General features: G+C 29.6%; 1 protein-coding gene across 2 annotated transcripts in view; it reads left to right on the top strand.

Annotated features, from left to right (window-relative positions):
• LOC113511737 (cell adhesion molecule Dscam2-like) overlaps positions 1 to 11,855 on the top strand; it is a 140,495-nt gene extending 128,640 nt beyond the window's left edge. For both annotated transcript variants that reach the window (XM_052896771.1, XM_052896770.1), the window contains exons 20-36: positions 315 to 467; positions 579 to 669; positions 890 to 972; positions 1,719 to 1,847; positions 2,080 to 2,232; positions 2,701 to 2,830; positions 3,453 to 3,628; positions 4,098 to 4,277; positions 4,717 to 4,905; positions 5,328 to 5,525; positions 6,390 to 6,550; positions 7,795 to 7,972; positions 8,041 to 8,161; positions 9,201 to 9,352; positions 9,746 to 9,871; positions 10,479 to 10,559; positions 11,166 to 11,855. In XM_052896771.1, the coding sequence (XP_052752731.1) occupies positions 315 to 467; positions 579 to 669; positions 890 to 972; positions 1,719 to 1,847; positions 2,080 to 2,232; positions 2,701 to 2,830; positions 3,453 to 3,628; positions 4,098 to 4,277; positions 4,717 to 4,905; positions 5,328 to 5,525; positions 6,390 to 6,550; positions 7,795 to 7,972; positions 8,041 to 8,161; positions 9,201 to 9,352; positions 9,746 to 9,871; positions 10,479 to 10,559; positions 11,166 to 11,194 (2,330 nt within the window). In that variant the 3' untranslated portion in view covers positions 11,195 to 11,855. The remainder of the gene's footprint in view (positions 1 to 314; positions 468 to 578; positions 670 to 889; positions 973 to 1,718; positions 1,848 to 2,079; positions 2,233 to 2,700; positions 2,831 to 3,452; positions 3,629 to 4,097; positions 4,278 to 4,716; positions 4,906 to 5,327; positions 5,526 to 6,389; positions 6,551 to 7,794; positions 7,973 to 8,040; positions 8,162 to 9,200; positions 9,353 to 9,745; positions 9,872 to 10,478; positions 10,560 to 11,165) is intronic.
• Positions 11,856 to 12,980: the final 1,125 nt, after the last annotated feature.

The raw sequence follows: 12,980 nt of genomic DNA, 5'->3' as shown, positions 1-12,980 counted from the left end.
TTGAGCAGTACAGGTTATATCTTAAATGGTTAAACTTGCATGTTTTTTTATTTTAGATTGATAGATAGGACGTAGGTAGATAGACGATAGGTTGTAAAATTATAGAATAGGGAGGCATAATACTCTAATCTTTTAGAAGATGGGTTACTATTTTCCGCTATAGATATTGAAATCCGAATTTCATTTATTCTCTCAACTGTTACTTATCTCTTATGCTGTAAATATTTATTTGCCATCAAATTAAGGAACAAAATTTATTTTGGTTACCCGAGATGAAGATATGGCAGATTTATTAAATTGTTTTTATTTTATAGCTCCATCATCAACTCCTCTAGGAGTACAAGTCCAATCAACAGAAAATCCAGGGGAACTAATCGTAGCATGGCTTCCACCACCTCGGGAGTCTCACAATGGACCTCTACAAGGATATCATGTAAAAGCTGTCCCAAGAATTAGTGGAGAATCAGGTAAAAATATTTATCCTATTAATTATTACTTAGCAGTTTACTGCCTTGCCTTATAGACGTCGTAATGTCTTAATATTTTATATGTTTAATTTCTTCAAACTTTTACTTTAGGACCAAATGATACACAAACTAAAATGGTGAAAGTTATATCCAGAAAAGGAAAACAAGAGACGACTCTTAGTGGACTGCTTAAAAATACGAGGTAAAATAATAATATACTTTGATAATTCGATGATATTAAATAAAATTTTTATCTGTATGTAAAATACGTTGTAGAATACTTTACCAATTTAATGTTATTAAATAGCATTTTTGTTTTCTAATTCATATAGAATAATTCATATTATTAAATGCAAATTTTCAATATTTTTACTGAATACCATGACTAAGTAATGACTATATCTCTATATATTGGTCCACAGATACGCTGTTTCAGTGAGTGCCTTCAATTCAGCGGGGAACGGACCTTTTTCTTTACCAGTTTACCAAACTACTAGAGAAGGGGGTATGTCTCTTGAAGATTTATTACTTTTACTAAGTTCGATGGTGTCTTCATTGACTATATTTTTTGCATCTGTTTGCAGAAAAACATAAGCAACTAACATTTTATTGAATTTAGTCCAAATAACTAAATCCTTGTTTTTTTTTAGACTGTGAATCTACACTAAAAGCATTTTATAAATGCTCATATTCTAACGATGATAAGTTATAAAAAAAAAACAATTGACACTTTTATGCAGTTTTTCGTGCGCTCTGTGTAATAATTTAATTTTATATCTTTGAAAAGTAAATTAATATTTAGATACAAAATATTTATGATAGAAATTTTATTCTATTATTATAACTAGGATATATTTTCAGTTTTAATTTTATTTCGGTTTTAACTGTCATATGAAAAATAGAATAAAAAAAATTAGGAGAAAATTGGAAATATAATCTATTTTTGCTGTAAAACATACATCAGGACCGAAATTTCCCAAATCAAAGATTCAAAAAACTAATCTTAAATTTTCCTCATGAACTCTACAATTGAACGTACTGTTTTAGTATAGAAGGCTGATTTCTTTTTATTACATTAAATACAAAATGAAATCTGAATCAAGAACATTTTCTAACAGTGAAGAGGATATTAAGAAGTTTAATTTACCTTGTATATTAATCATCTTTAATAAGAACTGTGTTTATAAATTGGTTATACCTTGTAGCATCTATTTTATTAAAGTAAAAATACTATTATATTTTATATTTCAGCACCAGAACACCCTCCATCAGGAGTGGAATGTCGCGGAGTATCCTCCTCATCATTACGCATCTCCTGGCAGCCGATTACTTCCTATGGGGCTTCCTTACTTGGTTATACTGTCTTCTATAGCACTGAAGGTTGATTCTATTGGATTATAACATTCTTCTACAATTATTACATAGTTTTCTAAATGCAATTTCGAAAATCTGTTTTTTTTTTCTTAATTTCTTTAAACCCATCAATTTCTGTTAAAATATATTATGACCATATCGATTGTTATTTTAAGATATTAAAAACTAAGTTAAAGTAGTTAGAAGTAGTAAGTTTTATTAAGATTAATATAAAGATCTGAATTATTTTATATTCCAGATGGCAGCTGGCAAAATGTGACGTCACCGCACACTGAACTATATCTACAGGCTTTATTAAAATATACGAACTACTCCGTCAAAGTAGCTGGATTTTCTAATTATGGACTTGGGCCATTTTGTTATCCTATTGTCTGTACTACATTGCAAGATGGTAAGAAGTTTTGCTAACCTCTATGAGACAATTATTTGGGAATAACAAACTAGCTAACGGCTTATCTGATGAAGATTGGTTAAACCATTTCTATAGATAAAGGTTAATTCAGTGGTACTATAATACTTTACGTGGGCATTATATGTGTCTTATGATAGAGATTATTTACATTTAATACTAAATCATTCTAAGATTAAATTTTCTGAATTTTGTTTTTATTGTGGAATCTGAGATAATGATTGCAAGAACTCGGATGCATTTCATTATTATTACATCTGTGGTTAGCAATATTTCGAGTATTGATTATTGATAAATCTACTTTACTAATCATTGATTTAATTTTACAATGCAAATCTTTTTTCGTTTAATTCTGTTGCCTATTGTATTTTCAAATATTTCACAACGTAATTCTATGGGCGAGAATTTTTTATTGTATATTGAATTTTAAACCCTATTGTGTTGTTTCAGTACCAGGTCCACCCTCACCGATAAAAGTATTAGTGTCATCACCAACATCATTGCTGGTTAGTTGGAAGAGACCTGAACAACCAAACGGAGAGATCACGCACTATACAGTATATGTTAAACCAGTTTCAAGGTAATTTTTTACATTATTTATATCTTTTACATTAATATTGTCTTTGTGATTGTTATAAATAGTTAAAAATGACTCTCTTATATTTATTGTTTTTAAAGTAACGCAGAGTACGATTTACTTTATTTGCACTTTTTATTTTCTTTCTTCTATCGTTTTTCATAACATATTTTCTTCATAGATTACAAATTCCTCTTACTACATCTTCATCTGTAACTGTTTCATCGTTTTCAGTAATTTCCTACGAGCATTCTATACCAATTTCTTTGGTCTTATTTTCATCTATTTCTATTTTCTTGACATCTCATTCAAGTATATGATTATGTTCTGTAACTCATTCGTTTATAGTACATGTATATTTTATAAGTACCTCCCTCTCTTATCGTTTCTACATTTTCTTGTTTTCTGAACTAATTCTTGTTTTGTGTACATAATTACATATTGTTTGGTTTTTTTTTCTATATTATCGTCTTTAACTTCGCTTTTATACATACCCAAAATACCAATAATTTTTTATCTTTTGTAATCTCTTCTTTGTGAACCCTAGTTATAAATTTGTAAAACCGAAAAAAACAATAAATTTGTTTCGGTTTTAAAAGATGTATTCTTCAAATTTTATTTCCAGCACAAGTTCACCACAAAGCTACCGAGTGGAGCCTTCTCAAGAAACACTACGTCAGTTGACTTTCCCCCTATCAGGACTATCAACTGCCCGACAATACGAAGTATTTGTGAGAGCACACACTGCCGCTGGTGAAGGAACACCGAGCAATCGTGTACATGCTTCACTTTCTTCTAAAGGTAAGATTTATCTTAAAAATGAAATATGAAAATTTCGTGTGTTATCTTACTATATGTCAATATCTCAATAGGTGAGGCGTAGTCAGATAAGTTAGCTAAGTTTTTCAAAAACCAAATACTATGAATTTACTGATAATGGTGTTATTATTTCAAATTATTAACAAATTTGTTAAAAGTATCAACAATAATATAAAGTTTTGCTTTTTAAAAATTTAAAAGAGAAAAGTAACAAACTAATTTAAATAAATACATTATTCCAATAAACGTAGGAAGCACTTTAAGTTAAGGTTATTTATTTATTCATTCGTCCCTATTACGAGATTATTATTTTTAAATAAACATATATATGAAAGTAAAGATTAACTGTATCTTGCACGTAATTGAATATACTTCGAAGATTTGGTTCCAAATATTAAATATATAACAAAATAAACCTCATCCATTAAATACATATCAATATGCATTGCAGTTGTGCCAGGAGTAGCTTCATTAGGAGGCCCTATATCAGTAGGAGTGGGGAGTTCCTTGCTGCTAGCATGCCAATGTGTTGGCACACCACCTCCAAGGACTGTGTGGTACCACAAACACAACATCATTACCCATCATCCCAGGTTCACCAGGAACCATGATGATAGTCTTCTTATTAATAGTAAGTATAAAGTTGTAGATTTTGCTCTGAAAAAATGTTGTTTCAATTATAACAAAATTAGTATGATATTAACTTTTGATTCCAACAACAAACAATATTCTAGTTGAATTGAGATCTTCCTCTTTCTTGAAATCGGTTAAAAATAAAAGTGATAATGATAATGATGGAATAAAAATTCATGTTATCACATTTTTTCATTCACATTCCATTAACAAAATAGAAGATGAAGTTCTATAAAATTGTGTAAAAGAAGAAAGACCCTAAGTATTGTCAAACCTAAATCAAGCCATCTATCTAGCATGATTATAGTAGACCAAAATGCTCCTTTTATATAACAAGAGATGTAGCTAGTAAAATTTAATTTAATTAATTTTATTTATTATGTTGGTGATAGTTTTATACTGTAGCAAATATTATAGCTGCAGAAATAATTTTCCAGATATTGACCAATCTCTTAGCGGCAACTACACCTGTTTAGCCAAGAACTTGTATGGCTCTGACTCAGTCACGTACGAGGTATCGGTACTGCCTACACCAGAGCCTCCCACATTGAGGATAACACCTCATAAAAATGCTTTGAATTTGCAATGGGAGCCTCCAAGGAAGATTGGGAAATCACAAAAGATAAGTATGTTCTATTTGCCTTATATTTCCTTGATGATAGATAACAATCTAGTATACCGCTCAATTTGTTCATAAATCATTGCAATAACTCATTCTTCATTAATATGTTGGAATCTAGTGACAAAGACTCTTTCATTTTAATATAATAGTGGGAATTCATAATCAGAGATTTTATATTTATCAATTATAAATATAAAATCTCTGTTAAGTTCTTCTATCTTTTTCTTTAAGTGCTATTTTCGCGTGTTCTCTTTTCATCTCTCACTTTCTTTCTCTTCTGTTGTATGTGTGCTGTTATGTGTATGTTTATGTATATATTTGTTTTTATAGGCCGCCTTTTATTTTATTTCTCAATAAAATTAACTTTATTTATTATTTAATAAATAAGGAACTGTAAAAATAAATAAATAAATTTATTAACTCCAGGCTATAACCTTACATGGAAGGAAGGCAATGGTTCCTGGCAAGACGCATGGTCGAACAAAGTCACTTCCCAACAAGGTTCCCAAGAGTATACCCTACAAGGTCTGAAGTGTGGTACTAAGTACTCGTTGAGGATGACAGCAGCTAATAGTGTGGGTTCCTCGCAGCCTACCTACATTGATGCTACGACTTTGGGTGGAGGTGAGATTTTAGACAAAACCAATAGATATTGCCTCGTTTCTGCCCCTTACATGTGGATTGAAGAATTAACCGTCTGGTATATTCTCCAGAACAGAGAAGTTGACTGCTACTTTAATGCATCTTTCAAAAAGGATCATGAGGAAAAAAATTATGTAAATGTCGGCATTATTTAATCTCCTCTCTAATTCTTCATTTTACATGCGTATTTCCGACTCTAAAGAAACCTTTTTACTCCTTTACAATCGACTTTAAAACGAAAAAGGTTTTGATTGTTTCGAATTGAATTGATTCGATTTTGTTGTATTTTTTATAATTATTATCTCATAACCCCTTTAGTTTTAAACCGATTTGGAAAATTTATTTTTTATCTGAAAAGAAACAAAAAGAACTTCCAGTTTGCTTCCATAAAAGTTTTATCAAAATAGTTTCAATAGTTTAATTTTTAGATCAATATAACTAGTTTTGTCACAAAATTGCTACCAAAGAGGGTTGACGTCAGGCAGGCGACCGGTCGTAAAACTATAAGCCAAATCTTTTTGTAATATGGATAAAAACATTACGCCGACCCTAAATAATAATTGGGATAAGGGTAGGAAGATGATGATGATAACTAGTTTTGTCACAGTTTTAGTCGTATTTTTTGTAGGACACTGTCTTTAATCATTCATAAAACCTGTCCACCATCTGTAATATTTTGGAGAAACCTCGACAGAGAGCTCATTCCATGACTTGAGAATGTGTGTGTGACAAAAGTGCATGGACAATAGTGGCCACTTGTTACATGTTAGGTGTTATATCAACTCGTTTCTCTTCTTAACAAATAAATTTGTCTATGTCTATAGATATGTTTTCGTCCATTTTCAGTGCCTATCTCGCCAACCACTACAGAATGGTTTTGGAGTAATGCGAGCCATGTATATATACAATTGAGCGGCTGGGACGATAATGGCTGTGAAATAACCAAATTTGAAGTAGATTATAGGGAATATGGTAGCAAAATGTGGAGGAAGGCTGAAAATAGACTTGTAAGTATTAAATAACAAAACTGCTGTGTCAACACTGCACTACATGGGGGGCAGAGGTTATTAGTATTGCGGAATACTAGTTCCATTGCTAGCAATATACCCTGTCAAGTCGACCTCCACGTGGTTCCTCCTGATAACCTGATCTGCCTTTTCATCCTTACCTATCATCCCTCATTGGTGCTTGGCCAGCATATACCGTCAGCACCAGGCGGGGTTGCCATTACACTAACTTCTAAAAAACACAGTGCTATGTTAATATCCTACTAATATTATAAATGTGTAAGGATGGATGAATAAGTAAATATTTATTATTCAGTTCTGAACTGAAGTTCAAATTCGTTCAGTTCAAGAACTGAACGAATTTGAACGATTTGACATACTTGTAGGTAAATTATATTACGAGTATAACTTAGCACATAGAATACCTTATATGATGATTCTCGTGAAAAAGTCGCGGAATATTGTCAGTCTTTATATATTACTGCTTGTAAAGCCATAACACCGAAGTCTTCAGGATTGGTAACACTTGTATCGTAGGCATCGCAGTGTATTCTCTGATGTTTATGGTACTATTTTAAATAAAATATTTTCTATCAGGAAGGTCGTCACTGTGCTTGCCATTTTAAGCTGCATATTTTTTCTTTAAAGACATCCCTGTCTTTAATGCAAATCGTATTAAAAATGTTGGATAAAACTGTTAAAGCGCAATTTTATGTGATTGTTTAAAATTATTAAATTTATTACCTTAATAACTACTTTGCTATAAAGGTTTTGCTATAGTTCTGGACTTCTAAATGCATTTTTAAGCTATTTCCGAAGTTTTCAATTCACATACTTTTTTATGGACATATCACACAGTATCTTTGCTAATATTAAACCGATTTTGATCATTCCTTTTGCAATCGATAGAGCTTCCTTCTGCCCTGGTCTCATATTAATTTTGTTAATGATAAAGATTTTAAAATCATGTAACGTCATCTATCTGGCTATGGAGTCTGTGTCTAGTATAAAAAAAAATTAAGCAATTCTCTTTAGTTTTATTATTATTTCAGTCATTAACTGTCCACTGCTGGACAAAAGCCTTCCCCATAAGGGTAATTGTGCTAGTAGTTGTCACGCTTGGCAGGCGGGTGGACAACTGCAGTTAGGCTTTTAGAAATAGTTTAAGAGGGACGCTGCTGCCCATCCCTCGTTCTTTTTCTTTAGTAAAATCGACTCACTTATACTGATTTTATTTATTTTAGCCCCAATTGGATCAGCAATGGTCCCATTATGTAGCCTCGTCAATATTAAATCAACCAAACTCATTCGTGATAGCGGACTTAGTGCCAGCACAATGGTACCAAATAAGAGTCACCGCTGAGAACTCCGCTGGGCTATCAGTATCCGTGTATAACTATGCTACTACCACGTTACAGGGAGGTGAGTATAGTTTTTACTTGAAAATAAATTTTATTCAATTTGTAATAAGGTCCATTTTTTGTTTACAGAATCGATTGGCCCTCCATCTGAATTTTTTGACTTGAATATGTTAGTCATTATATGCAGTTCCATTCTGCTAATGATTTGCTCCCTTACGTGCGTTTATATACTAGTCAAGAGACATAATAAGTAAGTATAATAATATACTCTTAGATTATATATCGAACCTCAAATCGGGTCAACTTTTTGTCAGCTAATTGTCAAATTAGCTGACTCGTTTTTTTTTTATCAGTATTCTATACACTTACGCGTAAAATGTATCTTGACGTATTATTTAATAAATAAAACATAATTTATAAGAAAAATAATTTATTCACTAGTCTCTATAATATAGATCAATAATCAATATCAATCATCATCATCAATATAATGTTGTACTTAAAAAAAAAAGAATATAATGATATTCTTTGTTTTTTAAATTGTTATTGTGTAAAACATAAATTATTTATGAGGAATATAGGATCTATAGTATAGTACTCACAAATATAATCATGATAATGTTTTAACAGTCTCATATGTAGTGTGTACTTAACACAATTTTTTATTCATATTTACATATTTTATATATTTATGCTGCGTAAATAATTTCTGCAAAATATATTTACATACGATGAGGCTTTAAATTTAAACAGAAAATATAGAAATGTACAAAAAAGAATTCTGCATTATATTTTTTATTTTTTATTGTTTTTGATACAACGTTTTATTTAAAACTCATATTTATAGGATTCTTGATACAACTTTTTATTTACAAACTTATATTTAAAGGGTTCTTGATACAACTTTTTATTTACAAATTTATATTTATAGTGTTCTCGATGCAATATTTTATTAAAACCCCATATTTAGAGGGATCTTGATACAACTTTTACTTACAAATTTATATTTAGAGGGTTCTTGATGCAATATTTTATTAAAAACCCATATTTAGAGGGATCTTGATACAACTTTTTATTAACAAACTTATATTTAGAGGGATTTTGATACAACTTTTAATTACAAATTTATATTTAGAGGGCTCTTGACACAACTTTTTATTAAAAACTCAATCTTAGAAGGTTTTTGATACAAATTTATATTAAAAATTCATATTTAGAGGGTTCTTGATATAATTTTTTATTTAAAAAATAATATTTAGAGTGTTCTTGATACAGCTTTTTATTTACAGTCATCAACAACTTACAGAGTATCGTAACTCGTTAACAGCCGATTGTAAGTCTGAACGTGGGAACATTACGGCGAATACGCCACAGACACAGTCAGATATCAACAATCGAGTGTATAGTACGCCTGTCCATTTGAATGCAGATAGCAAACATGGTAAGTTACAGTCCACATTGATTTGTTAAAAGCACTTTGGGTTATGGGGAAATTTGACCGGTTAAGAATTTTGATACAAAATATACATATCAATGTTTTATTAAGCATGTTTGATTAAAAACATATTTCGAAACAATTAAAATGATATAATTCATTTCATTGTCGCCTTCTCTTCAATCTGTTTTATTTGGTACCCATATTAATAGAGTCAACAAAATATATATATAGGTACATCATACGCCAACTTGTAGTGGTGACCATTCTGAATATATATACATATAGATATATATATATATATATATATATATATATATATATATATATATATTATTTATAACAGATAAACATGTTTTTGAAGTAATATCTTACTATTTTCACATATTATCTTCACAGAGTTGTATGAAATAAGTCCATACGCACAATTCGCAATTGGTTTCCGTACATTTGGCCACGTTGATAACCAAGAGGTTCCTAGTCGGATACATATGCCTGGAAACAGTAAATCTAGATATGACAGCGGTAAGTCGATTGTATTTTTCCTATTACATTGTGAAATTTGTATACAAATATTTTCAATATAGCTTATTGATAGCTATCTTTTATCTGTAAATTTATTTACCTTGTCGGGATCCATAATCGTACAAGACGAACAGTAACTCCCTCAGTCCCAAACTTACACTGTGGTATCCAAAGGATATCTTTGTAATATTAATAATTATCTAACAGACTGTACTTACTATTATAAAAAAATATATAGGTAGGGTTAAATGTCATATTTATTCCATTTATCCCTAATGGACACACAATGGTAGATACAGGTGGAAAAAAAATCCAGTCTTAATCCTTTCAGGTAAGAAAGTTGATAAAGACAAGCGGAACTGACCAAATGTGGGCTTTTGTTTTTATACAACTTAGAATGGCAAACAAGCTGACGGCCCACCTATAAATTTCACGACCATTGCTTGAGTTGTTAAAATGCCAAGAGATAGCAAACAAACAAATTTTACACATTTATAATATTACAATGAATATATAATATGAATAAATTAAACATAAAATTACCTAAACACTTGTAGGTTTACTGGATATCGAAAAAATAACATTTTTAAAAGTATGTTTATTACAGAAACAAGTTTTCAAGTGAGATCAGAATCGGAAGAAAGTGATTGCGTTTCAAGAACTACGACATTAAAAAGTGCGCCCAGAAGTACGTATTTTACTTTAAAGGACTAAACAGTTTATGTCTTATATGATGAGGACGATAGTCCTACTTTGAAATATAAATACATTTCTTATTTACAGTTTCTCTCTCTCTCTAGAATTCCATAATAAAATGTCCAATATAAAAAAAAAAATTAAAATAAAACAGTTGTTTCCAATAAGTATTTTATATGAGTTATCACCAAATCTTTCACTACTATAAAGTTATACAAAGTAAAGATAAGATAAGGTGTCGTAAGAGGCGACTAAGGGAGGACGAGGGATAGGCAGCAGCGTCCCTCTTAAAACATCTGTAAAAGCCTAACTGTGGTTGCGAAACCGCCTGCTAAATGTGGCAACTACTGGCAAAACTCTGCTTATGGGGAAGGCTTATGTAGCCAGAAGTAGACAGTTAACGACTAAAATAAAAAGGTATAAGACATATACAGAAAATCAGCGTCACGCTCAAAAGAACATGGCATATAGCTGAGTAACACCATTTTAGTGCTTTTCTTTTCCTTTTTGTTTATTGTGAAATATTTTTTTATTTATGTGAAATTTAACACTAAATAAATATAAAATATATTTTCATATTTATTATTATATCTTTCAGAAGGCTGCAGAATACCACATCACAGGTAGCTGAAAAATAGATCTGAATCTAGTTATAACTAAAGCGTTAATGGATGAGTTAGGAAAATAATTTAGTATTTTTAGTAATTTTAAATTCTTGTTTTTATACAAACTACATAAAATGTTCAATAAACTTTATTATCTCATAATGGTAAGCAATATACTATTAAATTTAATTTTATAACACTATATTATAAAAACAATTTTGTCAATTTCAATTTATTGTATTTTAAATTAGTCATAAATATATTATAGTCATAATTTTAATATTGTTTAGAATCTTCTATTTAAACGCCTATTAGTAATTTAAAATTATACTAAACAATTATCATTTAAATTTTATACAAATTTGACTTAAAAACGAGTTTTTATTGCTCATTATTAGAGTAGATAAACTTTTTTACAAACTACTTTTAAATTTAAGCTTTGTACTTGTCTCTATAAAAAACTATAAATTTTATCATTACGTAGCATTCATATTGAAAAATTGTATTTTATTTATAACTTGACTGACTATTTTTATTGTTTGACTAGTTAATTTATACTGTAATGAAATAAGTAATACATCAATCAAGTATATATTGAGTGATAAATATCAAAAGTGACCCAAAATTAAAAATATTTTCGTTCTATGTCATTCAGGACAATATAACAAATGCATAGCCTACAAAAAAAATAAAAATTTACTAATTAATATATAAATTAATATTATATATATTTAAATATATATAAATTATATAATTAATATATAATTTATATATATTTAAAATAATGAAATTAAAGAAAATCCTTTAATTTTGTTCTAAATTATTTAAATTTCATTAATATACCATTTAACATTATATAATTAATGGATTTAATATCCTTTAATTGTATATTTAATTGTGTCTTAAATATTGTAATACCCATGATGTTAATTGAAAGCCTTTCTAACAAATAATAAAAAAATATTCCTGATATGATATAACATTAAAAACAATGTTTCCGTGTTGTAATATTACACCATAACATAGTTAATTTTAAACTTTTTAATTGTTAATACATTTTAAATACATTATCGGATAGTTTATCGGAAATAAACACAAACGAAAATTTCAGATAAATAGTACCTACATACCTGATTTTTATTGGCTGATTTTATAATGACGACAACGTTTTTTTCCTATATTTTGTTCCAACTTCAATCTTGTCTTTTTTTAATAGGTTAAAATGGAATGATAACTCCGCCTGCGCTAATAGTATACGCTAGCGGGGTACCAGTAAAGGGTGATCGATGAAAATGAAAACAGGCCAGTTAGCCCATCATGATGAATTCATCAGGAATTAATCATAATAGTTTCTAGGGGAAATCGCATGGAAGTCGACCTGATTAGGTAAATTGCTAGCAATGGGATTCTTAGTCTCCATTACTAACAATCCCTTTCCCCCCACTTCAATCCTGTCGTGACCACAACGTGGTGTAATCGACGTAGAAAAGTTGGTAATAAAATCAAGTATGTATGTACTATTTACCTGCAATCGTAGTAGCATTAAATCTTGATAGAATATTTTAAATACATCTTAACATATTTACAAAATAAATGTAACTATTAATTTTGATCTGTAACATTACACGCAAGTGGTGTTGGTGTGTAGTCACCTTTAGATTTGTGTTATATAAAAGGACAGTAGTCATAACATGAATACGACACAGTATATAATAGTTTCTATTCTATTACAATAAAAATTAAGCCATAAACAGTAAAAGCTAAAAAAAAAATGATGGAACATTGATTTCAATAGAATTAATATTTAT

The sequence above is a fragment of the Galleria mellonella genome, unplaced genomic scaffold, assembly GCF_026898425.1.
Source record: "Galleria mellonella isolate WM207_F2 unplaced genomic scaffold, CSIRO_AGI_GalMel_v1 utg332, whole genome shotgun sequence".
NCBI lineage: Eukaryota > Metazoa > Arthropoda > Insecta > Lepidoptera > Pyralidae > Galleria > Galleria mellonella.
This window is presented reverse-complemented; position numbering and strand designations above follow the sequence as displayed.